We start from the raw sequence: 18,760 nt of genomic DNA, 5'->3' as shown, positions 1-18,760 counted from the left end.
TTTTTTATTATCTTTTTGATTTTTGGAGGTGGTGTGAATTTTTACTAATTTTTGTTTCTTTTATTACTTTGAAGCTTTTTGACACCAACTTCTTGAGTTAATTTTCTTTGTTTGCTTGTTAGGTTTTCGCCGATGAGTGTTGACAATATGAGTAGTTTGTCGGGTGTGAACGTTGGTGGTCATAATCCTTCTGGCTGGTGCATCTTCATCTACAACCTAGGCCAAGACGCAGATGAGGGAATCCTGTGGCAGATGTTTGGCCCATTTGGAGCTGTGACCAATGTCAAAGTTATACGCGACTTCAACACCAACAAGTGTAAAGGGTTCGGTTTTGTAACCATGACAAACTATGAGGAGGCTGCCATGGCCATTGCTAGCTTGAATGGCTATCGCCTCGGAGACAAAATCCTCCAGGTCTCCTTCAAAACCAGCAAATCTCACAAGGCGTAATTTAAAGCTTATGCGCATTTGTAAGCATTTGATTAGAAATACACTGCTGAAAGGTGAATAAGTCCACTAGTGTAAAGCAACTCTTATTGTTGTGACAGAAGTGTTTTGTCTACCATTCTAGAATAAGTGAAAAGGATTTTTTTTATATTACTATTACTTTGGGATGCAATTAACATGAAATGTTCAAATGTTTGATACTTTTCATTCCATACTTTATCCACCCATCCAAAAAAGGAAGGGAAATACCGAACCAATGCTACAGTTCTGTGGATTTTGAAAAATATCAGTTTAAATGCAGTACCCTCTCTGTTACTAGTTTTTAAACTGGGAACTCTTGGCAGAATCTCTTGGTTGTAAGCAGTTTCATAAACCCACACCCTTTTAGCAAAGCATTCATACATTCATGAACATTAAATATGCTTGTTTTGTTCCCTTGAAGTTAATCTGCTGAGAATTGGTTCATTTACACTCTTGAGTCATGTTCGTAGCTAAAATTTTCTGTACTTTATATAAATGGCATCTTTGTCCTCCAATATGTCTTGAAAAACTGTGCTAAGAATGAAAAAAAGGCCAATTGTATTTGATTACATTTACCTTATATAGTGCAAGAATGGAGTGTGGAAGCATCAACATATTTTGCCAAACTTTAAGGTGGAAGAATGTGGATGGGAATTTGTAATGTTTGAGAAAATTAAATTTACCTGCAAGTTCCTGGAGATTCAAACCTTTGAACATTTTTAGGTTTGTTGCACCCCATCTAGTGAACTCCATTGCATTTCTTAATTAACCTTTTTTGTTTTTATATAATTGACATGCTAAATTGGGATAATGTGTCAGATTAGAAAATAAATGTTTTTCCATGCAGGTTAGCTGTCAAAACAGAGCTTTGTTAAAATAGATTTAAAGACTAATCTAAAAGTTTTTTCAAACTGCCTTTGAACTTCATTAATGTTCTGTTATATAATTTCTTTTCATTTTGTTTCCTTTGTTTTGTTTGACAATTGATTTTACTTTTGCATTTATGATCATTAAATTTGTTTTGTTTTGCTCCAATTTTGTTTTGTTTTTGGGTTTTTTTCTGTTTTAAAGTTCATTTGCTGTTTAATGCTTAAATTTTATTTTATAATTTTACAATTCATGGTAGGTATCAAGGGACCAGTGTGCCATGAGGCACCTGATCTTTAGGTATCCTGCCAAAGAGTTTTACACCTTATACTGAAGTGGGCTTCACAGAGCATCTATTTTTATAAACAAACTTTTTACAGGAGAGCTAGCAGGGGATTTTGAATGGAAAGTTTTGTATGCCAACCAGTAAATTTTAAATAAGCTTCAGCAGATGGATTGCTGTAGCTGGCTTTTAAATCTTGTCAGAATTAAATGCAGACACAAATCCACTGGTCCTGTTTGAACAAGGGCAGGCTGGAATGATAGGAAAGTAGAATTGTTGGCTTATATGATTCGGGATAGTGCTACGTGATTTAGAGAAGCTAAAAGTATGGTACAAATGAGCTTGATCTTAAATTTGTGGTATAAAGAGCTGACATTAAATGTTGTAGCAATACTTTAAGTCTTTCTTTGTGCCAAATACCCGACTGCATTTAAATACAAAGCAAGATTTTGAGTGTCTTTTAAATTTTTTAAATTCACCTAGAAGAAACAGCTGTGGAAACATGCAGTTCACTTTTCATCAGTAAATATTGGATTGTAAGAAATTGTAGGAAAGTTATTACAATTTCGGGCATCTGAGGGGATCAAGACCATCCAATTAGGGGAGATTGAAGGGTTTCTTGCTTCTCATTACAGGACACTTTCCTGCTAATGTTGCTGCTTTGAGTATCTGATCTAATTTACTTTTATTTAGATAACAAAATGCTTACAGAAATCTTTTAGAATTTACTTGAAAGTTTTTACTTGAAAATCAAATACATTTGGTAGAAAATGGAAGGACTTTTTCCAAAATATGAATAGTACTTAAAGTAAAATGTACCTGAACTAGTTACTGAAGTCTGTTGAAGAAAAATAACAGAACACTTATTTGTGTTGACTATCACCACAATAGTCATCTCTAATTTGAGGCTCATTATTCATCAGTGCAAACTGATTTATTATTCAACCAGTTAAATATTATTCAGTTTACTCAACTACATTCAGCACTTGTAAGACAGTCTTCTGGTGAAATGAGAATCTGTCTGACAGTTTGGGTAATTAATGGTGAGATCAAGTTTACATAGAAGTATGATTTAGTTAGGTCTTCGTAATATTCAGTAATATACTACTTTGCCATAAGAACTAAAAGTGACATATTCCTTTGGGTATTTTGTAAATGATTAAACTGACAAAGTTTTTGATACCTACGATATCTCCAAGTGGAATTCTGGACCAATTTTTCATGAATGACAAGTTGATTATTCCACACTAAGTGAATTGTCAACAATTTAAGGAAATTGGATTGGTGCTTTCCAGTTGAAGGCCATTGTGCAATTAGGTTGGACATATGATGGCCATTGTTCTTAACCTTCCATCTGACACATTTTAGAACATCACTTTAGAGCCTGTAGGTTAATTTAAAACCTGCATCCATTTTTTATAATTCACATTTTTCTTTTGTTTATTTACTGAATAGTATCAAGTTAGTAAGGATAGGTTTCTACCTAATACCTTTAGTGTTTATGGTATGATGTAGGATAAATAATCTCATGGCACTTCTTAAAAAGTCTAAATGAGTTAGATGCAGCATCTATCATAATTGAATATTAGAGTTGGCAGCCTCTGGCCTAGCTTACTCTGCTTTTGTGGATGGAGGGGTATTGATTATATATTCAAAATTATATATCCATATATCCAAAAGTATTTGCTTTATCCAAAGCAGAAACAAAGTAAAAGAGACCAACCATGGGATAGCATCTACTGATAGGTCTGTGACAGATCAGTCTGTCTTTCAAAGTATGATCCATTGCTTTGCTTCCAATTCCTGAATATCAATTAGCAGAAGTTGTACTAGTTTTCTAATATTGCAAGTTCTCAGTTGTCAATAACACTTTGATTGCAGAATGTAAGTGTAGCTATAAAGTATTTTCCTGAAGTTTAGATATATTTAGTGTTATTTTTTAATGTGTTTCTGAACATTCTTTAAAGAAGGCTGTTCAGTACACTGAATAGCCACAGTTCAGTCACTGAATCTATATGATAGTTAAACCCCCCCCCCCCCCCCATTTTATTTACAGTTCTGTTGTCGATGTGAGTTACTTGCATGTAATGCTTGGACTGGAATGATAATGAAATGGAACAGTAAATTACCAGTAAAATTTTCAGTGACAGTTGATCATTACGATCTAAGCTTACAGATTGATAGTGCCAAGCCGGCTATCTTGATAAAGCATGCAATCATAGCTCAGATAATTGGGTTTCATATAGTTATTCCTAATTTGTAATCTGGTATAAAATAATTCATCGAGGTTAAAGAAAAACTAATCATATACAGTATGCTGGAATCCATTCCTTGTGATTTGGTCTATTGAAGAATAGGTAGCATATACCCTAAGGTATGTATTTAATATTCAGACTCTACAGCACCCGCTTCCACACACTTCCAGAATTTTTTTTACTTTTACTGAAAGTGTTTACTTTCAGAATAATTTATTTTGGGTAAGATATTATTTCCATTACATCAATCTTTTCTTTTAGTAAGAAAAGAGCTAAGGTTGATTCAGATTCTAGAGTTAAATCACTGCAAATATTGTAAATGCATCTTTTATTGGTTAACTGTTGCTTGCTTGGATGACATAATTGTGACCATGTTAATCTCTAAATTCCATCCCATTTCACATTCGGGCTATGACATTTTAAAATTGCCTCATTATTAATAAAATCTTAAGGTAGTTTTGAAGGTCATTTTTGTGCAAAGCAGCCAACAATTCATTTTTAAATAATGGGCTGTGAATCAGAAAAGTCCAGAGTTAATGCCCTCCAGGTCTTGAGTGAAGTGAAGCAATTCACCTTGATGTACTTAAGTTGGGGGAAGAAATCTGTCACTGATTCCATAATAAACACTTGTAGGAAGTGATTTTTGATGAAGATAGAATGTACATGGGTATGATCTTTTAATATTTTTGTCACTCTACCCCATTGGTTTAAAATTCTGTGCTGATGTGGCACATGTGAGTGATGGTTGGTAGGCATGTGAGTGAAGAGCTCGATGCCATCACAGATCTTTAACTTTTGGGGAAGTGTTGGGTCGGAGGATTCCAAATGAATAAGGGAAATGATTTGACCCTGTTATTAGGCAAGTTTTATTGCATTTTGCACTTGCAGTATAAGCTATTACCTCATTAAGAATCTAGCCTCCCAACTGAAAATGTACATCTTTAACATTCTTAGTAAATAAATTTATATCCAAGCAATATTGAATTCATTTAGTAACAATGTTAATTATTTTTCCCCATTTTGCTGTATTTGTTATAATTGTAACCTATTCACAGTTAATTTCAACACTTGAGAATGAGTGAGTGAGATTGGGGAGGAGGGAAGAGGGAGCATGCAGATTCACTTATGCGCAAAAGGATATCCTTGACATATATTGAGTGCATGTTAGCCTTTCTAAGAGATTTACTTTGTTATGTACTTTATTGTAAATAATAGTTTCAAGAGGAATAAAGACAGCTTCAAGTATCTGGCCAGGCTTGTCAGCTGAAAGGTTTTCTATTTGAAAGGTTCAATGCTAGTGTATGTTGGATCCTGCATCTGAAATTAAACAGCTGAAATTGAGACAGGACCAGTGGATATTAAACGTCTCTAATAGTTGAAGTGCAGGCCATGCCAGTGGACCTTTAAATTCTTCCTCATTCCCAAACAAATAGGCGGTATTTTATTTTATGTTTAAACAAAAGGCAAAAAAGGGCATTATGTGTCTACCACAATGATATTGGGAGTACAAGTAGGACCAAGGGTTAATTAGCTCTACTTGAGAAAAGAATGCACCTTCTGATACTGCTATGGTGAAGTTAGTTGACCATTAAAGTAGATTGACAGCTGTACAGGGCATCTCCTTTATTTTAGTTGCCTCATTTTTTAATTTTATATCTTCAGTCATAGTATTACATATAGAATACTTATGATGTTTTTGTTTTTTGCATTGTGCTTGTTATTAAAAACTTCAGGTTAATTTATAGTGTAGAATGCTGAAGGCATCTTGCACTTCAATCCAGCACCCAGGTATTAACAAAAAATGTAGCAATCTGTTTAATGCTTTTTTTTCCCTTTGTGTGTGTGTGTATATATATAATTTATGCACACCATAAATTCAAGCCCCATGACTTGCTGAAAATGCAGGAAAATAAATGCTGCAAAAAAAAAAAGATTTTATGATCCTTCTCTCTCCAAACAGAGGAAATGGTTTATATTCATTGTTAAAGTCATCCTGTTTTACTTTATGGCTTAATTTTGAACAGCCTTTGTAGTGATCTCACAAATTTCAACTGTACTTTTATTATATATAGAGGCAACAAGCAGCACTTTAACAGCAAGTGTAGCCTTTAACAGCTTTTATTATCCTTCAAAATTATACAGTTGTGCACAGATGTTCAGCCATGAATAGTTGCAGTTGTCAAACTTAATATAATGACCATATCCTAAATGATTCAAAGCCTCACTTGACATTTGTAGCACAGTGGTCTTATTTAGGTATTATGTTCAGTTGGGGATAACCATTTTCAATTTGCAATTTAATGAAATCAACACTAGAGAATAATGAACATGGTGTAGTTGTAAGTACGTGGATAAGAGAGTGGATTTTCCAGCTTAATCAGAAGAAAATGAACATGACCTGGACTTCAAACAGTGAAAATTAATTAGCAAAAGTTTGAATTTTGGCAAAGTGTCACATTTCTGTAAAATGAATATGATGGTCACAGATTAGCCATTGATTTGTACTAATCTCCATTCTAGCTGGTAGCTGTGCTGAGAAGATTTTTGGTAGAAGCATAAGTGCTTAAATTAATTTTTTAATAAGAGGTATGATGGAGTAATTTGAACAATAAATTGCAAAGTAATTTGCCCAGCCCATTTTTATAATTTTGATTGAATTCAAAATTCAATCAATTTTTGGTCTTATTAAAATTAAGGCTAATTTATGTATTGCCTTATGTGTGATACAGGATCACAAGTTCTAATGCATGCATTGGCATGTGCCATGAGAAAGATGACATGGGGATTTGAATCTTGCAGGTTGTAACCAGGTTCAGATGCATGTATACCCAAAATAGTTTTCACTTTGGCTGCAAGTGTTTTATAGCCTGTGTACATGGTTGTTCTTTCAGATGTCTTTTTCCCTTTCACTTGAGCCAATTGCAAACTGACTCTAGTTCTGTAATCCAAATAAGGCTAAAGTCTGGGTGAACAAAAATTTTGAATTTTAAGAAATGTTGAGGTTTAATAAATACTCATATAGCTGGTTAGATGTTGTTATAATATAGTGCCAGAATAAACATAAGACAAGGCTGTAGCTGTTTGAAATGAAAATACATTGTATCTAATAATGCCACTAACTTCAATATTCAGCACTGCAACTACTAAAAAGTGGACAGCAAGAAGCACAACAGAGCTGGGAATATTCCAGGATTGGAAAAATATTACGAACCAGATTGGATGTTTGTCTGAAGTACCCTTAGTAGTTTTGAGATCTAGTCAAAATGAATGGGCGGGTGTAATATATTTTAAAGTTGTATGTTTTTTTTTCAAGACATTAAGTAATGCATGGCAGCTAGTCGGGGTTATTTTTACTAATGCAGTACAATATATAGTTCCTGGCAAGATGGATGTGCCTGGGCTTAATGTGTACTGTAAGTTCATGGATGTAAATGTTTAAATACTGTTGCTTTATTTTAGTTTGCTATCAGACAAAAGCCAGACGAAGGCTGTTTTAAGTTATTAAACATTTTGTACTTAATTTATTTTCTCACCAATATTAAATTATGTTTGATTCTGTTTTAAAAGAAAAGTCTGACTGAACTCTTGATTTGCTTTTTTTTTTACAGTTTCTGAAGGGAAAAGTAGTGGTCATAGGTTTCATATTCAGATTTTAAAGATAAATTGGGTATCCATGATCATCTTGATTTGCCTAAAAAATTTAAATTGTTTGAATTAGCATTTCAAAATGCTTTGACTTATCTTCTCCCCACCCTCACAGATGTGAAATCAGTATGAGTAGTACATTGATGTAGCAAATGATGGCAGTGTCACCTATTGATGTTTGCGCTGTTGTCATTGTTTTTCCGATGTTTCACTCAAATTTTATTGGATCAGTTTTGGCCCATAATGCACTTGTATCTAAATACTATTTAAACATTTGTGTTTTTCTGCTAATTTGTTCAGTTAAAAGCATTATAATCTAAGGACATTATTAAATTTAAAATAGGGATTAGATTTGTATTGTGTGGTGAATTGACTGGTCCCTAATTAACAATGAAAATTCTAAACTGCAGTTGACCTAACACACTACTTCCTGATGTGTATTTTAGTTCTCAAAATTAACCCATTAAAATAGAATTGAGTTGCATTTTGGCTATTAAATTGTGATATACTTTATATTAACATATACGTCATCTTTAACCTGTGAAGTAATTAGTCAGTTGATTGAGATAACCAGGAACAGATCTAACTGGGGTAGTAATTTTGTTTTTAAGCAATCCAGTTGGGCTGTGGATTCATTGACAATTGTGTAACTTTGGATTTTGGCAAACTTATCTAACTCCATATCTGATGTAATTTTCAACTGTTAAAAAAGGCGACATCCATTTCTAACGTGCCAAGAATCAGTGAGTCTACAGTAAAATAGTACACTGGCTGGGTGAATATATGCACTTACGCTTTTATAAATTTGTAGTAGAAAGTTTGATATTACTTGGCCGGATCAAACTGATCTCTTGTGTATTTGGTTGAACTTAGTCTTCTGTTTTTCAGTTTTTACCAATTGATTTCTGTGAATGGTTTTGCTTTTTGTCTAAGTTCTATTTGTAGGAAATGTGAAATGTCTGTATAGGTCAGCTTTAATTCACCAATCGGTGCCTCAACCTCTGGTGATCAGAACACTCTGCAGAAATTTCTTGGATTTGAAGAGAAATAGCAACAAGCTTCCAACAAGCTACTTGTGATTTATGTTAATATGGTTACCACACTTACTTTAAAAGCTCACATTTGGCCTTTAGCTCTTTACCTTGTGAAAATGGAAGTTATACTTTGTGATGTCATTAACAGTGCACTTGAGCATATCTTCATCAACTCTTTAAAAAAAAATTGATGAGGTGAGAAGATTGTACAGACCAGAAGCTGCAAATATTAATGTGGCTCAGAAATTGAAAGTCACAAAATAACTTCAAGCATGTAATTTGCTGCTTATTTTACAACTAAGGAGTGCTCTTGAAGTAGTCTATGCTTATGCCTCTAAGACAGGTATTAGCAAATAGAAGACTTAGAGAGCTTTAAGAATGAGGATAAATCTCCATTGATAACTGGTGGTGTGGTTGTTTTTGGAATAGTTACCAAAGTTCCTATACCTGTTCCAAAGTTCTTGTACTGTTGAATTACTGTCAAAGTTCATCTGCGAGCAAGTGCTCTACTGTTCTTGCAACATCTAATTAAAAAAAAACTGGTTGTACAAGACCACTAGGAGTCATTGGGAAAGTGTCAGAGATTGGATGTTATTGTATGGTGATCATGTTTCTACAATGAATATCACCATCTTGAGTTGTGAAACATCAATAATCTTCAAAGGATCACAATTATAAAAGTTGTATCATAGTTGGAAATTTTTATGATTAGTTCATCTGGGAGCCAGGTCTTTTTTGCTCCCTTGAATTTGAGCAGCTGAGTCAAGACCTAGATTTAGATTTTAGGCCATCACTCACTCACTGCAAAAATCAGATTATTAAATGGGATTTGAGGAAGTATGTGGAAATAGGCATTAATTATTCATGTAGATTTGTATAACATGCAAGGCTCTTTTACTTATTGGCAGCTGTGGTAATTAAAGAATTATATAATTTACATTAAGAATTACCATTCATATGAAAATTAAATTTCAAAACATTGAACTGTTACCAAGATCTTGTGGTCTGATATATACTACTGTTGGTATTAAATATTTTATTGATGATTATTCATCCCAGAAACACAAATGTGGATTCACAGATGTATAGCAATTTATGCAATTATACAGCAGAAAATAGATCTTTTCTATCTACCCCTCTGAATATCTTTGAAGCACATCTGTCACATCCTTTAATAGCTAATTCAATATCGCCGCCAACCGATATTTTTTGTGGGGTGTGGATGTACTTGGCCTGCATATTCCCTTTAAATCTACCTTCTCACCTTAAACATGTGCCCTCCAATTTTTGACTCCCCTACCTTGGGAAAACATCTTATCTACCCATCCTAAAAACTGACTAACCACATTGCCTGTGCCACTCAATTCTATAGACTTTTGTAAGGTCACTTCAGTCTCCTTGCTCAGGAGAAAACTGTCACAGCCTATGCAGTCTTGTAACTCAAACCCTCTTGTCAAAGTGAATCTTTTCTGCATCTGTAGTTTAATCACATCCTTTAGCATGACAACTAAAGCTGTACACAATACTCCCAAGTGTGGTTTACTATCTGTACAATTGTGATTTGACATTCTACTCCTATACTCCATGCCTTGGTATACCATATGGCTCCTTCACCACTCGGTTCCATGGAACATTTGTATGCCAACACTCCCCTGATTCTGTCATTCACTGTGCATGGTCCTGGCGTGGTTTAACTTCTCAAAATGCAGCACTTGTGAGTTGAAGTCCATCCCTTATCTACTTTCCTGGAAGATCTTGAACTTATTATTGTACTCAAGTGATTGTGAAGATCATTTCTGAAGTGTTCTTACTCATGTTAGAGGTAAACTTGGCAATTTGGTAGTGCCAAAGAAGGTTTCACAATTAATATATGACCCAATCTCTTTGTGATGAGGATTCTGAAAAAAAATATTCCTTATTCTTCAGGTAATGCCATGGTGCCTTTTGATGTCCACAAATAGATGGGATGGGTAGGATTGAGGTGCCTTTGCTTCGCATGCAGTGCACTGGATTCTTCTGACACGGGCATGAGGGCGATGTGAACCAGGCAGGCAATCTATTAATTGGGAAGGAACACCTCTAATTTACAGTTAGTAGTTATAGTCAGATGGAGTCACTTGTTATCTCTGTACCTAACAAAGTGAGCCACAAACCTCCAAAAGCCTGGAATCAGCATTCAAAGCATGCAGAATTCTAACTGTTAGCGTGAATGCAAGCTGTTCCAGAACAAAATTGGTCCATATCACAGCTTGATCTCCGTAATTTTGGCCATGTACTTTGTATACAAAGTTGAAGGAATATAAAACAAGATTAACCAACTTCTGCCTCCACCAAACACACACAAGTATATTGGGATAATGTCATAGAACATTACTACAGCACAAACGGGTTCTTTGGCCCATTTATTCCATGCCAAAGGATTATTCTTAGTCCCATCAATGTGCAACTCCATGCCCTTCGCTGCCGTATACTTATCCAAGCTTTCTTTAACTATTGCACCTCAATCCATTTCCACCACTTGCGCTGGCAACTCATTCCACACTTTCTACTCTCCAAGGGAAATGGTTCTTCTTAAATATTTCACCTTTCACCCTTAAACTATAACCTCTACTTTTAGATTCACCCAACCTCTGTGGGAAAAATCTGCATTTACCTTCAAAACCTCATTAAATCTCCCCTCATTATTTTGCACACCAGGGAATGAAATCCTAACTTAACCCTCCCGATAACTCATGTCCCAGTAACATCCTTGTAAATGTTTTCTGTACTCTCAATCTTACTGACATTTTAATGAACGAATCTTGTGGTAGAAGTGATGCTGTAATGAACTGAAACAGTATTTTAAAATCATCTTGAGCATTTCAGTTACAAAAATCTACATTAATATCACCTTAGATTTTTTTAGGGACAAAATATAGAATTGAAATTATTTGTCCCATGTGCATATGTGACATTAAATTTCGTTTATGTGTTTTTTTCTGTAGTTGAGGAAGGGGTGCTTTTTCTTAAAATACATGCCCTTTAAATTAAATAACACTGTCCATTGTATGTTGAATTTATGAGACAAGAGCCACATATTTCCAAGCTACAAATTAGATATTTTATTGAGTTTGCATTACTAATGGTTAGCAGTAGATAAAGGATTGATGGCAACCAGACTGGTTCTACTTCGAGGTCAGAAGTAGACTATAGCTGAAAATCAGTTCATGCTGTCTTGACAAATATATACCAACTGAAACTAATAGTGGAAGCAAAGAACCACAGCAGAAATGATGGAGAATGAATGGCTGAGATTTTAATTTCATATATTCAGCCATGCAATACTTTTCAGTTGCAGTGGTTTGAATAATTAACTACAGGATTGTAAAGGGCATTTATTAACTTGTCTCATATTGAATAAATGTGTTTTAAAAATGAAGCACTAATTGTGGCCAAATAGATGGATCTCTTTTCAACCCAAGAGGCCAAGTATGAATGTTCAAGTCAGAGGAAAACGGTCATTAAGAACTGATGTCACATTCTTTTGCTCATATTTTAAGCAGAGAATCATTCGCATTCCACTAAATTGTGAACTACTGTACAATCCAATTAACCTTTTTTTAAAATATTTATTGCTGAGACTGACACACAGATCTAATTGGTCTGCAATTTTGAACTTTAACTACAGAAGTAATGTGCAATTCCTACAATCTGGGTCAAAATGAATAATCAATTTCTAAAAATGTTGTGTTAAACCATGTCAAAAAATCAACGTGGCACTTGTGCTTACTAGTTATATAATTCTGTCCAGAATTTACTTATGATGAACAAAGTGCCCAAAAAAGGTCTGCCTGATTCAGGCGTAACACTATATTTTAGGCATAACACTATATTCTATATTTCAGTAATGAAATGAAATTCATAGTAGGTGAATGATTTTTAAATCTTCACTCTGAATTGTATGTCATCTGCACAGGAGTACTTTGTATTGGGGTTATTAGGAATCTTGCTGTACAGTTTTTTTTATAAGAAGTTACTGTTTTTATGAGCAATTTTCACTAAAATGCATAATTGTTATAGTGTCCAGTGAAAAAGCAGCAGGCCTGAAGTATGTAGACTGGAATAAATGCTCTTTGAAATAACACCAGGCTCCTTTTTGATAACCTTTTTATCTAGTCTATTTTCCATTTTGATTATCTTTATTTTGCATCCAAGCTTGATAATTAACCTATTCATTTGGAAACTTTTAATGGCACACTGAGGTCCTACACAGCTCATAGCTTCAATCTAATGTGGAATGATACCACCCAGAAGAGGGATTGTGTTCTCACCTATAAATGGGTTCTGGGGTCAGATCACAGCCTGGGTTATTACACTGCCAAATTAACTGTACATTGGTTCCTAAGGGCTAGATAATTATGACCGGTGGGTGGGGGGGGGGGGGGGGGGGAGAGAATAAAATTTAACCAAGGAAGTTGTACTTAAGTTGTGAACTGCTAGCTAAAGCTAACTACAGCACAAACCTTGATTAATGTTTAACTTAACACAAAATAAATGAGAGAGACTAGTATTCGTATCAGAATTTAGTGTGTGTGTACCTGGCACAAGGATGTTGGGATGGGGGATGTATGACTATGGGGCTTGATTCTGAATTTTGAACATTTTTTTGAAATAACTATTAGCTCCTTTTGACCTACATTGAATACAGACTCGTATCAGTTAAGTAGAAATTTATTTAATATCTCTTTAACCTGACCTCTATCCTTCCTTCAACCTATTTGATGTTTGTTCTCCTTAATACTTGTGTCCTGACTACAACCTAGTTTGCGTGTTTCCAGTTTCTAGTCCACCAGATTGGCAATAGAGCTCAGAGCTATATTTAATCATAAAAACTACAAACTGTTCCTTGGTCTGCAAATGATCATTGCCATTAAATCCCTGCAACTATGAGGATTTAATGCAACAGTAATTGTAGAAGAAAAGCAAGTGCAGCCCCTTAAGTAGCCATTGCACTGATTTCACCAGTTTCTCTGCTTCTGCTAAGATTCTCTTCTATTGTGGGACCAGGTGCATTCCATTTTCACTCAAGTGGGTATCCCTCATGAGCCATGACAGTTGCATTGTGGTAAGTTCTGATTCTTGCATGTTTGTAACTTGCAGCAGAGATTTTAGGTGTTAAACTTAGGTGAATTAACTCCTTAACTCCTGCACTCTCAAACCTACACCATTCCCATATTTATAACTAGCTATTGGAAGACAAACAACTGATTTGCTTCCCTTTCTATAGGCCATGGCTTACAAGTTTCAGTTCTAAAGGTTAGGTTCTTTCGGCTGTTGCCTTATTTTCCATACTGTCCTTGGCTTCTTTGCTTTCTGTAAGGAGTTTGTATGTTCTCCCCATTAACTGGGTGGGTTTTCTCCAGGTGCTACGGTTTCCTCCCATGGTCCAAAGAGGTACTGGTTGGTAGGCTAATCGGTCATTGTAAATTGTCCCATGATCAGGCTAGGGGTAAATGGGAGTTGTTGGGTAGGGCAGCTGGAAGGGTAGGAAGGGCCAATTTCATGCTGTATCTCAAGAAATAAAAACTACCTGCACTGCTAACTACGTTGAAAATGGCAAATAACAAATTCCTGTTTACAACATGTCTTAGCTTTTATAGTTAAATATGGAAATTGTAATCTATAAACAGCTCAACTGAATTTAAATTATAAAAATCTGTTTAGTGAGCCTTCTAAATCCTAAAATTAATATTGACCTGGACAATTTATAATAAATGAAATTTGTTCCAAGATTATTATATGTCCCCAAATTTCCACTCAGTTCATATTGAAGATTTTAGAGAACCTTGACTTAAAGGCTTGCATCAGTCTCTGAAACTCTTAATATTTTGCTTGGGTGACTTCATTGTTAAAAATATTACAAAAGCAACTAGATTCAGATAGAGTGCAATCATCAATGTCACTACCCAGCTTCTAGCTGGAAGTATATTGAGAGAAATGGTAAGGAGATTAGACCTATCTAAGTAACATTTTGGAAAGCCCAAGTCCATCGTTCATTTTGCCTCATTAAAAAATATCTTCCCCCAGCCCTTCCTGCAAGTGTACATAGAGTTCAAGTGAAAGATTGGTAAATCCACACTTGAATAAAACTTGAGTAATTTCCCAAAGGCAAGACCTGGATTTAAGTTTTCTTAATATTAATGTAATTGCGTTGGATTGTTTTTGTCTGTTTCCTATTGCTATCATCCTCTAGACAATTTGGAAAGGAATGAATCTCTTGGTTAATTCAAAGTTTTTTCTATAGTACTATTGAATTACAAAGAGAAACTTTGGCTATCTAAACAGCATAATTGAATTTAAAATATAACAAATAATGGGGATTTAAGGGAGGGCAAGAGGTGAAATCGGGTCTTTCTCTATGTTACTTGAGATATCAGAAAGCAACACACAAAATGCTTTAGGAACTGAAAAGGAAGGTGCAAGACACCAGAAGAGGATGAATTTGATAGGAGTTGAGATTGACTGTAGATGAAAGGAAAGGAGGAGGAGCACTGGGGGAGGTAATAGGCAGTTGAGAGGTCAGAGTGGGGAATAGATGAAGAGGGGATGTTTTTTTTAAACCAGAAGTTGAAGTCAATGTTTATGCCATCAGGTTGGAGGCTCCCCAGAAAGAATGAGAAGTTGCTCCTCCACCCTGGGAGCGGCACCATCATGACAAAGAGAAGGCCATGGACTGACATGTCAAAACAGAAACGGGAATAGGAGTAAAGTGGTTGACCATTCTTGGCAGCTGGAACGGAGGTGCTTGACAAAGTGGTTCTCCGATTGATGTCGAATCTTACCAACGTAGACGAGGCCCTATTGGGAGTAGATGACTCCAGCAGATTTGCAGATGAACTGTTGCCTCACCTGGAAGGACTTTGGGCCCCTGAATGGAGGCAAGGGAGGAGGGAAATGGGCAGATGAGCCATTTCGGTTGCTTGCAGAGGTATGTGCAAGGAGGGAGATTAATGGGGAGGGACAAATAGACAACAAAATCCCTGTGGAATGCAGAGAAGAGGGGGAGGTAAAGATGTGTTTAGTGATAGGATCATGTTGGCGGAAGTTGTGGAGAATGACGTAGAATGTGGAGGCTCATGGGACGGTATGTGAGAACAAGAGGTACTCTCCCTAACAGGTGGCAGGAAGATGGGATGAGTGCAGATGTCCTAGAAATGGAGGAGATGCAAGTGAGGGCAGCATCAATGATGGAAGAACTGTAAGCTTGTTCACTGTTTCTGTAACTTGCTCAGGGATTCCACTTTTGAAGGAATTTCAAATGAACATGTGTTCACTACCCTTCCATTAGCAAAGATAAGGTAATGCACGCAGAGGCTACCTTAACTTTCTTCCTGTTCTGAAATCCTAACAGATATATGTAGCATGGCATGAATCTTGTCACTTTAAGTTAGTAAAAATGTTAATAATTTGCATGCCATTTAATGAAGGGGCATACCATTAGAAATTGGTAAATTGGTTTATTATTGTCATATATCCTGAAGTAGAATGAAAAACTTGTATAGTGTTTGTACAAATAATTCATTACAACAGTACATTAAGGTAGTACAACCTAAACAAAAATTAACAATAAACAATGTTACAGAGAAACTGCTCTGCTGATATATATGGTGCATGGTCATAATGAGTTAGATTGTAAAGTCAACAGTCTATATTATTGTACTAGGGAAGTTATAACATTGCGATAGAAGCTGATGAAATGGTATTTCAAGCCTGGGTTTTACCAACAATGAATTACAAAACCTAATTCCATGTCTACTGAATCAGTTAATAAATGAACATTGATGGTCTAATCTGAAACAGTTACAATGTACAAGTAATTCCTCCCCAGCTCTACCAGTGTATGGAGGACGTTGACCCACTAAGTACTTAATATATAATTAGTCTAAAGTTTACTTGCATCAGTTCTACTCTTATTCCTAAACCTGTTGCCCAATGCTGAAACTGGTCATTAGATTTTACCAAGTGATGTGGCCATTATTAATCTCTAGGTGGTAGGGGAGTACAGCTGATGACGCACATCTTTATCCCAGTGTTTGCCTGTCAGAAAATGAGTAATGCATTTCTGCTCCCAGTCCAAGCTTACAGAACACTCCTGCTGCTATAGCAATAAACTGGCACAATAGACTTGGCAAATTTCTGCCCCTCGGGCTCAGAGCTATGTCTACCCGGTCAACCAGACCATGTGTTACAATAGTGCTGCTGGTGGAAATTTGCTCTTATGGTAGTGATTTATGAATTTCATAAAATCTGGAATACAAAGTTTAAAAAAAGCACTATGATCTTTGTGGAAAAATTAAATAATTTATTTGCCTGAAATGTTAATTTTTTTTCTACAGAAACTGCCTAACCTCCTGAGTCTAGTATTTTCTCTTTTTTTTTCCAGATTTCCACCATCTACATTTTTTTAATTTTTCATTTAAAATGGTGTGTGTGGTACAGTTATGAATACCTTCTGAAAAGTGTACCCTTTCAACTTTCTCTGTGCATAATGGAGCACTGAAAACAGGAATTTTCAAACCACGACGATGGAGGAGCTCTACAAAAGATTTCCATCACCAAGCTTCCTGCTCAATAGTTTAATGCAAAAGAGTAGGACAGAAGCTGACAAGTCTGAAGTATAGATAACTTATTTTCAAGTTAAAGATCATCTGACATTTCAGTACACTGTTTAATAATTAAAGCACTTGACAGTGTTTCTGATTAATGATTTAATTTATTTCAATTGCTTTTGAACACTTGCCTAAATTGTTAGTGCTGGTGGCATTATCAGTGGAGCTGATTCAAAGTGTTAACAATCTGATGCTGTGAACCACACTACTTATTTCAGAAAAATATGTTTGGCTTGATTGTGGGCAACTCGTGACGGGTAAGAGTACATTTCTTAAGACTTTGTGCATTCATCTCCATTGCTGATAGATAGGCTGTGTGTCCAAGAATTTTCACTACCATTTCTTCCATCATCTGTATGTCACATCTTTACATAAAATAACCTACATCCTTTGGTAGTGTTTGGAAATTAGTTATCAGAAGATAGTTACAAGAACCAAGGTACAGTGAAAAACTTTGTTCTGCATACCATTCATATGGATCGCTTCATCACAACACTACATCCGGGTAACAAAATAGAACTACTGCGCAATATAACAAAATCATGAAGACCAAGCACTAACACCACTATAAAATAGCTACTGACAGTCTAACAATTACTAAAATTCATAACCACTGCATATGAAGTAAAATGCAAATGAACAGCTAGAATTACAGAAAGACTCTAGTGGGGAACTTTGAGGAAACCAGCAAGTAACCGGCGTAGGTTAACAGCAGCCGCGTATCGCCTGATCTGACTGCATACATTTCACATTTGAGCCAGGGCAGTACACGGTGTTTTTTTTTGTTCCACAACATAAAAGTTAATTTACAAAATATAACTAAGGACTTGAAAATAAATGTTTTGATTTTTTTTTGATAGAGTGAACCACCCAAGTTGGTGTGGTCTTTAATTTATTCTGCTGTGGTTGTTATTCAATTATGAATTTATTGCCGAGAGAAAAAGAATCTCTGGCCTGTATAGGGTGACATATATGTACTAGAGTAATAAATTTCCTTCGAGCAAAGAGAAACTGTTTCCAGAGGGGAGACGCTTTGTAATGGAGAAGATTAGAGAACAAAAAGACTTCCACATCGATTTTGTTGTGGTCTTGAATCCCGTTAAATGATAAGTACAGAGGTACATGTCAAGATTGCTGATTTTTTTGAAATTGATTCTTGCTGTCGAGTCCACTTAGGTTGGTCAGCCGCTTTGCCATAGGCCAGGGAGCAAGCGTGTTCTCTGCTCTCCACGATACTCTTTTTCATTCCTGAGAACCTCCGCAAGTAAGGGTTAAGTCCCACTGCAAAACTAACATAATTTTCAAAGAACAAAAACAAGACTGCTGGGTGGGGGCCTCTGACACAGAACACATTAGCACAGAAAAGAGCTCCTGCGATTCACTTAACCAAATAGCAAAATAATTCATTTTCTGCTGAAAAATAGGATTAATTCAAAGTTCCAAAGTCCACTGGCGAAGAACCTTAGTCCTTTTCTATACTGTGCTCCACTCCACTCAAGGGGGTGGGGGGGGGGGGAGGGTACCTGACCTTGACTGCCTCAGCCACCTGATCCCATAATA

General features: G+C 35.7%; 1 protein-coding gene across 7 annotated transcripts in view; it reads left to right on the top strand.

The window, feature by feature from the left end:
- The window catches only part of LOC132406257 (ELAV-like protein 1), a 54,643-nt gene extending 37,357 nt beyond the window's left edge, over window positions 1-17,286 (top strand). The window contains exons 6-7 of one of the 7 annotated variants that reach the window (XR_009516119.1): window positions 123-13,249; window positions 16,975-17,286. Coding sequence is in view for 1 of the 7 variants with exons in the window: in XM_059991648.1 (XP_059847631.1) it covers window positions 123-450 (328 nt within the window). In the remaining 6 variants the exon portion in view is untranslated. Of the gene's footprint in view, window positions 1-122 lie in introns of all 7 variants that reach the window. The other 6 variants (XR_009516117.1, XR_009516118.1, XR_009516115.1 and 3 more) reach the window with 6 other exon arrangements.
- The last annotated feature ends 1,474 nt before the right edge of the window (window positions 17,287-18,760 follow it).

This window comes from Hypanus sabinus, chromosome 16 (genome assembly GCF_030144855.1).
Source record: "Hypanus sabinus isolate sHypSab1 chromosome 16, sHypSab1.hap1, whole genome shotgun sequence".
Lineage (NCBI taxonomy): Eukaryota > Metazoa > Chordata > Chondrichthyes > Myliobatiformes > Dasyatidae > Hypanus > Hypanus sabinus.
This window is presented reverse-complemented; position numbering and strand designations above follow the sequence as displayed.